Source organism: Numenius arquata, chromosome 1, assembly GCF_964106895.1.
Source record: "Numenius arquata chromosome 1, bNumArq3.hap1.1, whole genome shotgun sequence".
NCBI classification, from domain to species: Eukaryota; Metazoa; Chordata; class Aves; order Charadriiformes; family Scolopacidae; genus Numenius; species Numenius arquata.
In genome coordinates, this window is record NC_133576.1 from 67,099,363 (window position 1) to 67,116,922 (window position 17,560).

The window sequence follows — 17,560 nt, forward strand, 5'->3', positions numbered from 1 at the left end:
AAACCAACAGAGCTACATCACAGTTGTTACAGCACATACAGGTCTGAATTTACCAGCAAAAAAGCAATCCATTGAATAAGCCTGCCATTGACAACAGGCACTGCCAAAAAAATCACAATAAAACTTCCCTTCCCTGCACATTTGTAGAAGCAGTGGCCATTTGGGCATGCAGGCCCCTCTGGCTGCTCTGGGAGAGTTGGCTTCAGCAGGAGGTACATGCAGGTGGGGGTTTCTTTTAAACACCAATAGCCAAGAAAGCCTGACGTTTTTCTGTCACCACGGATCTCCCCAGAACAGGTCGACATCTTCAGATGATGAACAAAGATACAGTTCTTGATCCCAAAAGTCTGGGTTTATAGTTAACAAAAAGAGCAACATAATGATGACATGTCGTGGGGAGAGATGATGGTCAGCTCCAGCCAATCAGAATTAATTAAGGACAACCACACCTGAGGCCTTAAAAATGTAATGTAAAAAGGAAGCTGCGGACCCACACTAAAAGCTATTAATGTTTCAGTTGTCGAGAACATCACGGGACAAATGAAGTTCCGGTTAACGCAGCACTAAGACCACAAATGGCTTTTTTATGAAGAACTTTGATAATATGTAAAAGAGACACTGTAAGTAGTTTAATCAATAAATCAATATAGCATGAGTTGCAAATGAGACGGGAGAATAAACAATAAAAAGAAAAGATATTAAAACATTATTTAATCATAAAAGAAAGTTACAATAGTCAGTAGTTTATTTGTGTGAGAATCTTTTTAGCTCATCAGAAAAAGCACCACCAGATATTTAAAGTAATAGAGTTTAAAGGGGGAAAAAAAAGATCAGTTTTAAAATACTCCATGTATTTCAGTAGTTTTTCACTCTTTCCTGATGAGATACCATAATTGTGTTATGGTTTCAAAGCAAAAGATGCTGACCACCAGAATAAGACCTTCCCACTTGTGTTGCTTATGTCGGTCCTCTCTAATCCATTCTGAAGAGCATGTATTTAACCTGCAAATGGATACGGTGGGACTCCTTTCACCCCTAGCCCAGTTATCTATTAGAAAAGAGAAAAAAAAGACAAAAGATTTAAGTACAATAATTCACCACTATCAGACTTTTTTTTTTTTCTTTTACAACCAGACATGCTTTAATACAGAAAAGGACTGTCCTCCAACTTGATATCCTACTATATTTTGTACACAGCAGCTCATCACAGCCTCTGCTCTTCTCTAAAGCTCAGTAATGGCAGGCCAGAGTCCATTCCCAAAAAGCCTCCTCTTAGATACTACTGAGCCTTAATTCCATAGTTCACAATGTAACCTTTGGTATGCACCTATATGAAAGAGCAGGGCTTTAAAAAAATCCCAAGGTTACAAATTTGTAAAGAGGTAATTTATTTATAACTAACTAGAAAGCAAATAAAAGCAGATGCTTTTATCTGCCATTGATTAAGTATTTACACATTCTTTCCATAATAGATAGAAAACTCGAACTGTGTTGGGAGAGGGAGCAGTAGAAAGAGCTGACGGCACAGAAAATTTGCAGTATCAGCATTGTTACAGATTTTCAACTCAAAAGTATTTTCAAACCTTTAAATACATTTAATTACCTCCAACAGGAACCAAAAATATGAAGAAGAGCTTCACATATAACAAACACTTAACATATGTGTTCAAGGCCAGGCTGGATGGGGCCTTGAGCAACCTGCTCTAGTGGAGGTGTCCCTGCCCATGGCAGGGGGGTTGGAACTCAATGATCTTTAAGGTCCCTTCCAACCCAAACCATTCTATGATTCTATGTTTTTGTGGTATATGACTAATATTCTAACAAGCACTGTTTTCCTGCTTCCCGCCACTCCAACTGCTTTGCTATCTAAATGCGGGAGGGAAAAAAATGGCCCTCTAAAATGAATGAAAAAGAATTATTCACCTTGAAAAGCCCACCAGCCTGCGGCTGCCGTGAGAGCCACTCTTTATCCATCCCATCACTGGCAGAAGTCACATACATTTCTGAATAATCCTTTCCTCCAAAACAGCAGGAAGTTGTCTTGTCAACTGGAAGTTTCACAGTCTGGAGTCTTTTTCCTGGAGAAACACATGCATGTTGTTTCCTGGTAGTCTACTTACAACAAGAAGTTTAAACAAATTATTGCAAATAACCAGCGTAGAGCCAGGTGTTCCACAAAAGCGGGTACCAGGGCAGGGGGGAGGTCTCATGCTGAGTTCCAGCATACCAATGAGCATGGTCACAGGGAGAGAAGAAACCAGACTTCTGTATAAACCGCACTGTTGACGATGTATCATTTGACAAGTTTCAGTCTCAGTTATCACAAACAAATCCTACCCCCCATCCCAGCCTGTCCGCTAATTAAATGCTAACATCCACAGCACAGACATCTGTATCTGAGCTCATTATCTAGGCTGCCCATGCAGCCAATGGAAATGGGACATAATTCCTCCCTAAAACAGGTCACACGAACACACCCTAGACCTGCTGACTTCCCTACTTTCAACTACAAAGGAAGCCTGGAGCGAGCAGACCTCGTGCAGCTCTACCGAGGCGTACCTCGTGCTACACCTCCACTGCCTGCAGTTAAGGAAGATTAATTCCTAGAAGCTTTTCCTGAAAGTTCAATAGCCTTTCAAATCAAGCTTGCATAAAATAGGGATCACGGGACATGTCTGAAGTTTACAAGAAACTCAGACCTACCATAAGTAACATTACACATTTATTATACCAACAAATAGCTTCCATCTGCATAACAGTAGTAAACAGATTGTCTTCAGGCTTAACCAGAAGACTGTTGAGACGCCTTACAACAGATTTTTATAAAATTCCTCCTAATTCTGGGCATTGAGTGCTTATACCCACCCTGCCTATTTTATCTAGCAATGATCAAATCTCTCTTTCTGGAAATACGTTAATAGTACGTGAATATCCTTACAAAATACGCGATTTCCCTGGCCCCTCAATTGCACGTGTGAAGGGCTTGGTCCCCTTACATTAACCAACTGTTTAGAGATGTGTTGAAACAGCAGGAGAACAACTACGATGTTGGGAACTCCACAAGGAGAAAGAAAAACTGGAAAGTTTGGCCCACTTAACATCTATGAGAAGTTTTTGGTCAATTTCAGAGTGGGGCACCATTTTCCAGGAGATGCTTAATAAAGCAAGCACCTGTCTTCCCTTTTATGTGCTCTAAGATCTTTTCCCTCACCCACCAAACTGCCTTGGCCCCTTGCAGCACAGCAATGAACTGACAAAGGCACAGACCAAATGCTTTCACCTGTACCACAACACTAAACGGGACGCAGGCACAGGCAAAAGCAGACCCACATTATTAAGCCGATGGCGCAGTCCTGGCACAATTTTCACCCACCTAGTTGGGTGTGCTGCTCCCCAGAGACAGTGTGGGCTCTCTTTTGTTGTGGGAAGACAGTCTGGCTGTGCAAAATAAGCTATGATATGCCATATGGTGCAAGACTAAAGGACATTTCCTGATCCATTTTACTTGCTAGTATGGATATAATCAGTATATCCAGAATACAGGACTGAGAAAGAATTGCCTTTGCTTCTCTGAAAACCCTGACATGAGGGCTGGATACTTTTAAACTTCTTTTAATCCCAAAATAAATAAAAAACCAGCAAACAAGCAGTGGTGAAATAGCCTCTTGTATGCAACAGCCAGGGAAGTTTCAGCACTCTGGGATTCCTGATGCAGTATAAGCTTATTTGGCACACACTTTGACCCACAATGGCTGAAGAAAAAATCAAAATAATGATAATAAAAATAATCAAAATCAGTGTAATAGTGTTTAGATTGTCAGAGATTATTTGCATGTCCGGTTACCTGTTACTTTCCTAAGCAGAACAGATTTTTCAAAATATCTAGAAAATTAGGAGAGAAGAAGTCCTGTCTGTTGCCTGGGAGTGACAAGGACCAATGAGTCCCAAGACAATGCTGCTGCCAACTGGCTTTGGTAGAACTTTGTGGTTATACAGTCAGCTGGCAGTGGAAGGATTACATGGCAGCTTATAAAATACTCCAGAAGCCACCCTAGAAATCGGCTGACACCAAGTCTGGGAGAAAATGAGCGGGAAAGGCATTCAAAGGGAAAACACATGCACTGTAGGAGAAGAGGCATGAGCTCCAGAGACAAGGGGAGACCCTGACTGTACTTGCAGAGTGGTCTCAGCAGATAATAGACTGGAAGATATTGATTACAAAGCTCTAAGACGAGCAACATCTTCCTGGAGATGCAAGAAAATCAGCACTTGGATGCTTTGAAATCCACCTGAAGTATTCATCTATGTTTGGTAATTGTAGAAGTGAGAAACTTAGCAGATCTTTTAGACCCTGTACAACCAAAGGATATAAAATACATTCATTAAGAAGAACTGTAAAATACTTAAATTCTAATTAGAAGACATGATTGCATAAAACTAGCAGGTCCCTACGTGACCAGAAGGTATGAGAAGATTTGGTAACTCATAAGTTAGACATCCCTTTTGAGCCCTTTGCAAGCCCAATGGGATCAGTCTTCACAACCTTTCCCTGTAGCACATCCTGAACCTAAAGGCAGCAGCCACCTCGGCTAAAGAAGCCTAGAAGAAGCCGCTACATTCTGAACCTCAAAATCTTAATTTAAAAAAGATGCCAAATAAACAAGTTGCCTCACAGTCTAAAAACACAGTTCAAGCTTCACTATCGTGAAACCTGAAAATCCCTCACGTGCTTTAGATAAGCTGTTTATCTGTGGATGTATCTGCAACTGGTTGACAGTCATTCAAGCCACACTGAATAGCTATTGTGCATTTAACGACAGTCTTTTGTGGAGTTATCTTCAAACCAGTCTGGGTCATCTCCCTAAACAGTTACAAATCACTCAGAGTTCAGAAAATCACAGATTTTAGATATTACTTTAAAATGATAGCACAGAGAGGGCAAATAAGCATGAGGCATTCACAAAGAAGGTGGCTCTTTTTGACATGGACACCTAGCCTGTGAAAATTCTTGCTACAGTTCACTGTAGGTGCTGGGAGTTTTACCTGGACAAGGGGAGAAATCCACTGGCAGCTATTGATACCTCAAAATCACATCCAGCTCTGAAAAAACTGGAGCTGGGCATAGCTGGAGGTTGGAAATGCATTAGGGATCTGTACTCTGCTTTCCCTGTTCTTACAGTCTCCCTATGCATCTGCTTACGGACACTATTCCCATTAGCTTTCCCTTAAGAAAACACCTCCAAAAGGAAGGAGGAAAGGGAAAACAGGTGAAAAAATGAAGAGTCTGAAGGCCAGGGAGGAAAAAGGTAGAAACAGCAAAACAGACAAAAAATGGTAGAGTCCACTGCTCCAGGAGGGTATCCAAAGGGCTGGTGGAGGTCACCAAGGAGTGCTCTACCCACAAAAGGAGGGGAACGTGTGACCAAAAAACAGGTCCCAGAACTGCTGGGATCTCCCTCCTCCTAGGGTTGGGGTGTAGACTCTGCAGGACAGGAGGAAGTCCCACAGGTTGGCAAGACCTTGGATGGGTATAAATCAAAAGGTGAGGTGAAAAGCACAGCCTGAGCCTCAAGTAAGAAGTTCCAACAGTCAGAAGAGAGGCTGCAACCTGACCCACTTGGTGCACGTGTGTGCCAGGGTCTGCTGCGCACTGCGGCAGAGGCATGTGTCAAGGGACGCTGGCACCCCTGAATCTGCAGCCCCATAAAACCTCTAGATTTCCGTTAGTGCTGGACCTGGGTTCAAGAGACCCTAGATGCAACCCAGTGCAGCTGCTCCTATACTGCATTATGCAAACCTGTGCTGTCTGGGATCTGCCAAAATTGCCCCCCCCCATTCTCACCCACTGGCCCCTTGCAGATAGTTTGGTTCAGTCTCTCCAAAGTGCTTTACACGTGTTTTTTTACCCAGACTAAATCATGCTTGGCAGACCACCAAAGTCCAAATGAAAGTAGCAATGAACAATGGGGACACCCAAGACGTTACTGTGGGAATGACAAAATCCTGTGGAATTCATTAAATTTTTTTTTTTTATTATTATTTTTATTATTTCAATTGCAAAATTTATCATGCAAATAATTTCCAACAACAAAAAAATGTTGCTGGCATCAGTGTCATGTGATGTATTAACCTCAGCAGGCTGCCCAAAATAATACACTATACTGAAGAAAAAAGACAAAAAAATGGATTAAGTCATCTTTGCCATTTCATGGTTTATTCATTTTCTTCCACATCATTTATCAATAAGGTAAACACTGATCTTAAGTTTGGAGGATGCAAGAGGACACTAACTCAAGCAATTTGCGAGTATGATGGTAATCTCCTCAGCAACTTTACCTTTTCCAACACAACAAAGGCTGGGAACAAAGCAGACTTATTTACAAAGCTAACTTTTGAGAGCAGGGACATATAATTGCTTTTTTTTTTTTAAAAAAAAAAGAAGTGATGTTTTAAAAAGAGTGGATACACCATTTCTGTAAGGGGAAAACGCCCTCCCCACCCGTCTCTCAACTCATTCTTTGCTTTTGTTTCTTTTTTCTTTTTTTTCAAACACAGAATTCCAATCCACCCTTTGCAAGAACTTACCTGTCTCAGGGTCAAGACGAATCACTCTCCCACCATCATAACAAGTTACCCAGAGTTTGCCTTCTGTATCAATGCACATCCCATCAGGAATGCTCTCCTCTTTCTCAAGTCTGTATATACTCCTACGGTTGCCTGCAGGGTAGAAAAACCACGACAAAATTAAGTGAGACAGTTGTTAAAATTTTTATCAGTCACAGCCCAGCAGAGTTATTATTCGTACTATTATTTTCAAAAGCTGTGCTGAAGTCCTGAGTTCTTTGGTATGAAAGAAATAGCTCGTCACTGCTGCCCTGTTTGTTTCCCGAGACAGTCGTTTCTCAGTGTGAAAGCCTGTAGATCGGTTTCTATCCATTGAAAGTATAATCTTTTTTTTCTGATGTTCTTTTCTAGTGCACCACTCATGCTGTCTACTTAAAATATTAAATAAATAACTGAATAAATTAATGTTTTTTATATATGTATCTCTCCAGAAAATTAATTAATTGTTCTAAAAGCAGTTTGGCTCATTTCAAGTACGGGTCACTTCCAGTCACAGAACTGGAGACTTTTCCAACAGATTGCTGGATCGTGCCAATGATCACTGTTCCAACACAAAACTGACCTTCAGATATATAAACTGAGAGTTTATATAAACACAGAGTTAGGAAAAGCATCAACTTCAAAGGCATATTGTCAACCTTAAAACAAACAAATCTATCTGAACGTTTACCCACTGTTATTAAAGAAAACTGAAACCAACTTTCCAACATTGCTTATTTTATGCTCTGACAACTTCAATGTTTCTCACATGTAGCAATATATTTAATGAGTTTCCTTTGTGCTCCTGGGGATTGTCAGATCGCCCACAGAAAGAGAGCGAGCGAGCGTGGGTGAGAGAGAGAGAGAGAGAGAGAAAATCACCCTATTTCCAAAAGAAAAATTCAATTGTAAGCCATAGCAGAGACATCGGGACAAGATACTACATCTAAATTCACAGTTTTAAAACTAAATATCAAATTGACCGGGTTCTTTTAAAGCAAAATACTGCAGTCCGTGTACTCAAAAGCAAATTATTAGTCCAAATCACTGGAATTTTTCTTTTGCCCAAGCTTGTAGAAGCCCTTAAGGAGTTGTTTTGTTCTGTTTTAAATAAATGAAGGAAGAAGAACTTTGAGTTACTGCTTTCCAGTTGTTGCTTAACTCTGCAGAATCTTCATCTAAGAGCTTGTATTTTAAAAAACAAAACAGGGTGAAAAAAAAAATCTAGAGAAGCTAGCAGAGGTTTTGTATAAGACTACAACCTTTCTGTTACTTTCCCTATGCTGTCAGTAATATGAAACACACAGCCACAGAAGTCTAGCCATACAAGAAACAGCCCTTTTTACACAAGAAGATCAGACGTGCATCGTGTTTAGTAACACTAGTCCAGATTACTACCCAAACTCCACCATGCAATTTAAATACTTCATAATATTACCAACAGCCTCTGATTAGTTTGAGCTGGGAGCCTGCACAGGCCCAGATGGATGTTAATGTGGCTTCTGTTGGTTTTTTCTAACAAGTTTTATGAAGAAATGCTCCCAAAGCTCTGATCATCTTCGCACAATTACCAGAATGGAAACAAACATTGCGATCTTTAGGCACAAATGATTATTTTAGAATACAACAATCCATACCAATTTTTCCAGTTTGGAGGTCGTAATCAAAGGCATCCACCGAGTAGGACAAGCTGTCAATGTAAAAGAAGGTTTTGTGATCCAGCGACCAGTCCAGCCCATTAGAAATGTCCACCTGATCAAAGTGCTTCACCACTGAGAGGTCGGAGAAGAGTGTATACAGAGAGCCCTGGTGTCTTTCCAGCACGGCAGGTCGAATCTCCTCGGCCATCGTACCTGTGCAGAACCAAAAAGGAAAAAGCAAGATTCAGAGAACATGGGCTCTCCTCTGGGTTTGGTGGGAGCCCCTGACTATCATGGTGACCACACTGCCAAAGTAGATGGGAGCAGTGTGGGGGCTTCAGAAATTCAGGGAAGAAACCGAGTTCAAAAGTGCTTGCTTTTAGCAGACGACGACAAAACACAGCCTTTGGGTTTTTTTGTTGAACTGTGACAGAAGTGGTGCACAGCGTGATTTCTGCTAAACATCTTATTCAGCCATTCAAATACTAAGAAAGGTGTGCAGCATTTAATTTCCCATAAATTTTGATGTCTTGTAAAGCAGCAAGACTGGAAAAAATTTTCCTTCTCCTCCCTCAGAACGAGTCTTACTAAAGCCTTTTCAAAAACAAATCTCATCACTGTGACTCGAAGTTGGCAGCTGAGACTGGTTCTTGAGAGGCCAGGTAAAAGCAAGTTAAGGTAGGCCTGGGGACCCAACCACAGGGCAGACGCACAGAATGGTATTTTAAAAACCAGGAGGACAGGATCACGGGACAGCTGAGGCTGGAGGGCACTTTCTAGAGATCACCTGGACCCACCCTCTGCTCAAAGCAGGGTCAGCCACTGCAGGTTGCTCAGGGCAGCATTGTGTCTTGAAGATCTCCATGGATGGAGACCTCATAGCCTTTCTAGACAACCTGTTCCTCTGTTTGATCATCCTCAGTAAAAGAGTTTTCTTACATTCAAACAGAATTTCCTGAATTTCAGATTGTGCCCACTGCCTGTGGTCCTGTCCCTGGGCACCACCGAGCAGAGCTTGGCTCTGTCTTCTTTACTCCAGCCCCCATCAGGTAGTTATACACAGAGATAAGATCCCCCTGAGCCTTTTCCAGGCTGAACAGTTACATAATTTTCAGAAATGCCACCTGTAAATTCTGATTTATGAAGAACAAACCCCACAGTATCATAAATTTCTAGATGGAAAAGCATTTTCTATTGCTACTCTGCCAGTATTCAAAACAAGCATGCCACCAGGGAGGAGACAAGGCCAGTGTCTTTAACTAAGCAGGCTCTGAATAGTGGGCCTCTTTTTAAAAATATAGTCCTGATAGGATGGTGTCCAGGTGATACAAGTACATTTATAAAATGGGATTAAACTCTGTTTGAAGACAACAAAAAAAAAAAATCCCCACCATTTAACTACAAACAAACACTTGCTGCATCTACAACTGATTGCTGTGTGTTGTCATTCAAACCTCACCGAGCAGCAGAAGGAAGGAACTGCCTGCAGCATACCTGCGAAATACCTCCCTGCAGGATCCACTTTCCCATCGTTGAATCGGTTGTTTGGCTTATCCTTGTCCACATGAGTAATGGTGGTTACCAGCTGCTCTTTCCATTTCAAAGCAGCAAACCTGGTTCCCAGGGTGATGACGTAATCCCCAGATTTCCGGAGAGCCACAGAGCTCACGGGAGCATCTAGAAACAGGATAAAATGGAAAAGAGGTTATGTGCTATGGGGAGACATTTCTGCCCACTTTAGACGCACAAGCAGTCACGCTGAACTCAGTGAGACCACAGGCAAGAGACACAATCTACTTTTCTACCAACAAAACTGATGTTTAAATACATAAAAATAGATTCTTTCACGCAAAGATGGTATACTTAATGCATACAGAAAGTGGCTACGAAGGGAATCACCAATTTGGGGCATATAAACTCAGGGAACTTGAGTATTACCAATGCTCCCAGGAGCAATAATCATTATCAGCACCTGGTTCTGCTAGGTGCTTTAAAAAATATATAAAAAGGGAGACAGATGCAGGCATGTATACTTTTTATGGCAGGTTACTGTGTGGGTTCCCCCGTCCCCAGGTGAAAAATTGATTGCCACAAGAGCTCTGGAGCAACTGTGTTTTTTTAGCCCAGCTCCTGCGTAAATCAACCCTGTATGGCCGCTCAGTCGTAACTCATGGAGACAGAGAGTATCTCTGCACTGGGACAGGTCACACTGGGCAGGAAAACCAGCCCACTGCACCACGCTGCCATGCAGTTCAGACATGCCTCCAGCAGCACCAAAAACACACCAAGGAGTGGCAGAGCTTTCCAAGAGTTAAAGCAAAACAGAAAATTAGTACATGCTCCATCATTACTTTATACTCATTTGAGTTATTATGCAGTAAAACCCCAATTGCAGGTTACTATAAAGGAATTAGTAAAAACACACAGAAATGAGTGTGAAGATACCACTTCTGTAAAAGCCTACAATCAGACGCAATATAAGGAATAATAACTTTAAGCAGAGCAATAAAGTCCGGGACAATATGCATGGGACTAATCGCCAACTTTCTAATTTAAAAATAAAACATGTCTTGTATTTATAGCTTCGCAGAGGTATAATTAGATAATAGTTTTACAAACACTTATACTGCTACCAGCCACTACTGCTGCCAAGAGGAGCTGCTCCCTTCTGGCTGCTTGTGCTTGGCTCAGGATGCCCCTTCCCTTTGCAGCCACTTCAGCAGTACCACTATGCCAGAAATCCAAATGCTATTTCCCCCAACACTTGAGTTGCACACCTGACTGCAAGCTCAACTCAAGCAACTCCTTCACCTAGAGAGGTGTGACTGCACTGGCAGTGGTCTGGGATCATCTACACTGGGCGAGCAGATGACACTTCTTCCGGTGCAAGAACAGAGAGGCTGAGGGGTGCATGGCACCCACCAAAGGAAGTAATTTTACTGCTCTCCCAATTGCTGGTAACGATGCCAATAAAAGTGCTTTCTTACCTGGCAGCAGGGGCTTTGCCAGCAGAGTATGGGAAGGCAACTCTTTGCTCTTAGAGCAAAACACCTGGGGCCGTGGCCCACAGGAGCCCCCAAGCACAGCAGTCTGTATACCCCTGCCCATCTGTCCCTGGAGGTGTCAGACCCCCACGTACCCCTACAGCCACAAGAACTGCCCCACACCTTCCTGACAAAGCACCCCAGGGGAAAGGGGTGCATCAGGCTAGCAAGAGGGACACAGCCACCTTATTGTTCACTGCACAGCAGGCTGCATTAGCCCTTGCGCCTGGCTCAGTCCGCAGCCACCCTGGAGGGCTTTGCTAAGCAGCATCCACAGGAACTGATTTATTTGCAACACTATTTTATGCCGAACAGAAAACTGACCATAAGGTCTCCGCCCCTGGGCACGGTTACGCATGTAGTGGTGTTCTCCCTGTGGAGCTGAAAAGGGCATTTGAAGTTGTTGCTAAGTGTGGGGTGGTTGTAATTCTCTATAAGCTTCAGTAATGAGTCATTTCTCTCTCAGTTTCCACTTTGGACATCAACCCGCTACTTTAATCACATGCCACTCTTTGAGTGCTTGAGGTTTTTTTAGTCTTTTAATTATGGTATTCCCAAAGGCATGGCCATTAACTATAATTATTTTATTACTAAACAAAGGAAACAGAAGGAAGTCAAAAAAAAAAAGTAGCTACTTCAGCTATTCCTTCTACATCTCCAGGCCACATATAAAAGATTGGACCTTTGCACGTAGGTCTGAGTTGGCGGCGGGGGAAGCAGGGAGAAGCATGCTCCCTCAGCTAAGGTAAGAGAAAATAAGCGAAATAAGTTTGGGAAGCAGTGCTTCCAAAATTAGTACCAGGCCTTCTCTCATTTTGAAACTGGTAACTACAGTAATTTGGAGAGCAGATAAGCCCAGATCAATTTATTGTGAATAATGTGAACAGCTTATGGTTTGGTAAAAGGAAGTGATTTTCACCAAGTGTTACTGAATGTAAGAAAGTAATAAATACAAGTACTGAAACCACTTAAGGAGCTGTCTTCAGACAGACAAATATTTACACTATCACATCCAGAAGTAAATCTGCAACCCTTTCTTTATTAGAGTTTACACATCTCTTCCTTTCTGGAATAAATACTTAAAACTATTGAGACTCTAGCTAGTGACACTGTTACCTCGAAAAAATATCACCTTCTTAAATTGTTATGGAAAATTTCCCTCTAATAAAGACTATGTTATGGACACTCCTCATTCAAAGCACCAACAAAACTCCCACAGACCTCACCACCAGAAAAGGAGACTCTTGGTGACCCTTGCACCTCTGGGACAAAGAGGGAGCAGAAAGAGATCAGGCTGTGAACAATTTACAGGAAAGAGAAGTAGATCGAATGTAATCCGATGGCACAAAATCGTAAGAAAAGTCCTCAGGACTAAGCCTGGGAAGTTACTGTATTTAGTTGCTGCATGCAGCACAAAGCCTCAGTGTCCTCTTTGGCCTGGGAACGCCAGGTTTTAGGGAGAAGTCTCCTCGCACCAGAAGATGAGCCCCATCCAGCACCACCTGCGGCAGCCCTGATGCGGTACCCGGACACAACGCACCACCCTGACGTCCAGCAGCAGGGTTTTTTGGGAGCCGCTCCTTACCCACGGAGATGGTCTGCACCTGCTTGGTGGCGGCGCTCCAGCGGCACACCTTCCTGCCCGTGATGTCCACGCAGAGGAGGGCGCCCTCCTTCTCGTCCCAGACGGGCGACTCCCCGATCCTGAAGCCCTCGCTGGCGACGCACTCGATCTTCACCGATGACATGCCTGTTGGGGGAACGTTAGTTAAGGCGCCTCGTCGCCCGTCTGTGTGTCTGTCCGTCCACCCGTCCCCCCCCCCACCCCAGCCTGACGGGGAGCGCGGCCCGGCCCGGCCCGCTGCGGGGGCGGGAGGGCGCCTGGGGCCGGTCGGTGCGCTGCCCGGCCTGCCACCGCGTTAAAAAAAAAATAAAAATAGAAAATAATAATAAAAGAAAGAAAAAATAAATAATCCGGGGCGCCGGGCCCGGGCGGGAAAGGCCCGCCCGCCCTGCTGCTCCCGCGCGTGGGACGGTCTAATTTAAACGCGCACACACACACGCACACACATGTGAAAGAAAAGAATGATAATAATAAACATATAAATAAAAACACACACACACACACCCCCCCTCGCCGGCCCTACCTGTTCCCAGCAGCGCAGCCAGGGGTCCCGGCCGGCCGCCGCCGCCGCTCTTATAGCGGGGAGGGCTGAGGGGAGGCGGCTGGGCCCCGCCGCGCTGAGGGGCCGGCGGCGGCCGGGCCTCGGGTGCCCTCGGCTAGGGGCGGGCTCCCCCGTCCTGCCCCGGGGGCTGAGGCTGGGCCCAAACCCGCCCTGCCCCGCGGCCATGTCGCCCCTGGGGGGCTCCCCTCCCTGGAGGGGGGCGGACGCCAGGGGTTGCTTGAGCTGGGGGGAGCTGCAGGGAGGGAGAAGAGATTTCTCCCCGCGGCGGACAAGGTTTTCCGTTCCTTCCGAAAGACCCGCTTTCCACGCGCCTTCTCCTTGCCGTGGGCCCCGGCTTGCAGAAGCAGGGATCTTTCTCCACAGCTCCTCCAATGTTTTCCTGGTCACGCAGAAGTCCAGGGCCTTCAGCCTGGCCTGCCCTCCTTCGCTCCCCTCGCTGCAAAGCCTCGAAACCCTTCCAAAGGCACAAGGCAAAGGGATAGCATCAACGTTTCCACGTGCCGTTCTCCGTTGCAGTTGCCTCCATGGCCTCCAGTGGTAAAGCAAAAGGCACTTTATGAAGGCCAGCTCCTCTCATCCCCATCCCGTGACAATTTGCCTTTAGACTTGGATCTGGTCATCCCCCTAAGGATACAAAAATTACTTTGGTCTGGCTGCCCAGTGTCTCACTCGTCTCCTGACAACTCGGGGTGCACCAGGGAGGTGGGGGCTGGCTCGGTGCCATGTCCCCATGAACCGCCATGATCTTGGCTGCTCCAAAACCTGCCCCCCTCTCCCCCAGCCAGGCTCTTGTTTCCAGCTCACACTTTTAGCAGCCCCTTTATTCAAGGGGTAGGGCCCAGCACTGCACCCCAGTGATCGCACAGCACCCCCTGGGGTCTTCTACCAGGCAGCCCCCTCACAGCTCACATAATGGATTTTCTCTCTTCCTTATCATACACCTTCCTATTGGCAATTATCTCCTGTCAAGCATTTTTACTGGGTTACCTTTATTCACCCAGACTTCGTCACCTTTTTTACTTCTAGTGGTATTTTTGGAAAGTTCATGAGCTAGATGTCCTTACCAATGTGTTTCATGCAGGCATCCCTTGATGGACTACTAACGTGGTATTTATCAACTTATTGTCACCTTACCTGAGCAGCTAGGCTTTTATTTTACAGGCTTGCATACCATTACATCAGTGCTTAGCATTAATTTTTCTGCCCCCATTGTGGTGCCGTACAAAAAAACTTGAACATAGGAAGTTCCATCTAAACATGAGGAGGAACTTCTTCACTTTGAGGATGGCAGAACACTGGAGTATGCTGCCCAGAGGGGTGGTGGAGTCTCCGTCACTGGAGACATTCAAAACCCGCCTGGACACGTTCCTGTGCAACCTGCTCCAGGTGGACCTGCTTTGGCAGGAGGGTTGGACTAGAAGATCTCCAGAGGTCCCTTCCAACCCCATATCATTCTGTGATTGTGTGATTTCATCTCGGACTTGAGGCAAGCAAGTTATTGATGACTGCCAACTGAAAACAAACATCTAGGGAAAAAAAGTGCCACAGCAGCTCAGCTTCTTTTATACGTCTTACAATGAAGAAAGGAAATCCAGTGGTTTAAAATTTGAAAATACACCAAGAATTCATTGAGAATTTGTAAGTACAGTGAAACAGAATTGTTGCTTTTTACAAAGCTCAGCCCTGTTTGTTGCTCCCCCACCATCCTTACACGCTCCATTTGGGATACATGGCCAACAGAGCAGCTTATTGAATTCAGCATCAGGAGATACTCACACACTCAACCCACCTGGCCAGTCTCTCTGCTCCTTGCTGACTTAGGCATTTGCCAGCATGGTTTGGAGGCATCAAAACAAGCTGTGTGTTGGCACACACCTTGGGAGAAAATTAACAGCTTCTGCGAGTGCCAGGTTACAACACAAACTACGATCTTCTTCCAAAGTGCCAAATACTTTGAACTTGGATCTCTAGTTACACGGGACAGTACTCCTGCTTTGTCTTTCTGTAATGGCTAATCCAGGCTTGCTGAAAGGTAGAGCAGGGAGGAATTCATGGGGGGATGCCTTCACGGAGAGCATCAGCCGAGGTCTTCTACCAATACAAGTACACCAGAGCGCAGGGATGGTGGCTGCCAAAGGTGGTGCTGCCACATGGCTTCCCCGCCGGGAACTTCTCACTGTTGCACCGCAGCCACAACTACTCCACAGCCTCCACATCCCAGTGACAGGAAGCAAACACAGCACTTCTGTGGCTTCAAAAGGAAGTGGCTGGTAGCCCAGTGTTTATTCCATGTGGTAAGGCACATTGCACACTTACTCCTCCTGCTTTGCAGGGAGAAGGGGAATCGTGTTATCACAACCACTAAGAGCAGAAGGAGTGGATCTGTGACACAGAAGGCCCTATAAGGTGAAGTCACAGCCCTCACCCAAGCCTGCAGGTTCCCTGAGCCTGCCACAAACCATTACCCTTCTCACCAGTGAGGAAATGTTCAGCAGTTCTGGAAAACGGCCCAGTGTGACTGGAAAAATCCCCCCACCCGTAAGGACTGCAGGCAAGAAGCGGGGCTGGACAATTTCAGGACTTACAAAACCAAACTGGGCTTTGCTTATGCAGGTTCCTGGAAGGTCACAGTTGTTCTTTTCTCCTTTTATGAGCCTTCATTTCTTCATCTTTAGAGCCATCTTCGTCCTTTTTCTTTCACCTTTGGGTCATCTTCTCTTACTTCTATGTTAGTCCTCCTCCCTGCCTGAAGGTGGGAGGGCTGTGGGCCTTATCTACACCTGGTACAAAGTGCAAACGCTGTGTATCAGATGTCCGTATCTTACAGCTGCCTTCGAGCACCGCATGAAAGGAGTCTGTCAGGCCTCCTCCACAGCTGGGCAAGGTGCGGCCAAGAGCAGGAACTGGGCACCAGGAGGGTACTGGAGGCACTACCTCAGTGTAAGCCTACCCTGCTGCGGCATCCATGATGGCAAGCACAGGGAACACGTGGGGATTTACCACTAGCAGATAATACTGCATTTTGCGGGGGGGAAATGATGACAGACACACCACCAAAACAAAAAACCCAGCACCAAGCAAGAGCAGAGGTAGAAATAGAAATATAAGATCAGTCACTGCAATCAGTTGGCTGGGAAGCAAGCGTTGGCACTGCCGTGCACTTGTTTTCAGCCAGGTATAGTTCTTGGAATTGACTTCTTATGTCCGGATCAAGCTTGTACTTGTTAGTAAGCAACAAGTAGGTCCAGGAGAGTACAAACTGCTAGGAAGTCTCAACTGCTTACTAGTCTGGATGATCACAGTTGTGTATTTAAATACTCCCAACAGTTCAAACATTTGCTAAAGTACACGGTTTTCCTGCTTTGCAGACGTCTCCTTGGGAGAAGGTGGCACGGGGGTGTTAAACAGCAGACTTGTGCCCATCAATTAATTTATGTGTTACATCAAGTCTAACACCCATTGCTGTCACACTGTCACAGAACTTAATGCAGAATGGATTAAGAATGTAAAACGGGGAAATCTTTTCTAAAAAGGATTGCACCAAATTACTGCAAAGTCATATTGAAGCGCTTAGCCTTAAAAGTCCGGTTTCTCTCACAGAACCGGCAACGCTACCCTCTACTTACTACAGTTTATTACACAGACTTCTTGCAGCATAATTTCATACATACTGTCTACAGTCTCATGAAAAAAAAAAAAAAATCACATCACACCTAAGAACACAGCGCTACAAGCAGACACGTTATCATGACCCTTCCGAGTGCAGCCAGCTATCTCAAGCGTTTCACAAAGACCCCTCACACTGTCACATGTGCACCTCCAACTCCTTTGCCGTGGGAGCACCTGCAAGCGCTAGTTCCTGCCGCCTTAAGCTGCCTCACAAAGTCCAACCTGTCCCTTTCCAGCCCTCGGCGCTGCACTCGGAGCAGCCAGGGGAACAGGGCGCTTCAGAAAGGGCAAGCGTTCTTCAGTGGAGCACGGCTGAGACATTTTTCATTAATGCTCTACTCTTCTGCTCCTTGGACCCCACGTGATCCAGATTTGCATTTTGCTTGCCTCAGGATAAAAAAAAAGAGCATTGATATGT

At 45.0% G+C, this 17,560-nt stretch overlaps 1 protein-coding gene across 2 annotated transcripts; it reads right to left on the minus strand.

Moving 5' to 3' along the window:
- Nucleotides 1–692: 692 nt before the first annotated feature.
- Nucleotides 693–13,590, minus strand: LOC141462820 (regucalcin). Of its 2 annotated transcripts, XM_074144873.1 has the most exons (7): nt 13,435–13,590; nt 12,873–13,037; nt 9,738–9,920; nt 8,241–8,456; nt 6,586–6,717; nt 1,924–2,078; nt 693–1,048 (listed from the first exon to the last, which is right to left on the minus strand). In XM_074144873.1, exons 2-7 carry the CDS (start codon nt 13,033–13,035, stop codon nt 998–1,000), a joined length of 900 nt encoding a protein of 299 aa, XP_074000974.1. In that variant the 5' UTR covers nt 13,036–13,037; nt 13,435–13,590; the 3' UTR covers nt 693–997. The 2 variants fall into 2 exon arrangements, with proteins under 2 accessions (XP_074000974.1, XP_074000982.1); XM_074144881.1 differs by lacking the exons at nt 8,241–8,456; nt 13,435–13,590 and having other exon boundaries at nt 694–1,048; nt 12,873–13,035.
- Nucleotides 13,591–17,560: the final 3,970 nt, after the last annotated feature.

Excerpts from the sequence above, each read along its gene's own strand:
- LOC141462820 (XM_074144873.1), bottom strand. The coding sequence starts at position 13,035 with ATGTCATCGGTGAAGATCGAGTGCGTCGCCAGCGAGGGCTTCAGGATC. Across the intron at positions 2,079-6,585 it reads TCGTCTTGACCCTGAGACAG|GAAAAAGACTCCAGACTGTG; the intron begins GTAAGTTCTTGC and ends GTGTTTCTCCAG. Across the intron at positions 1,049-1,923 it reads AGGCTGGTGGGCTTTTCAAG|ATAACTGGGCTAGGGGTGAA; the intron begins GTGAATAATTCT and ends CTTTTCTAATAG.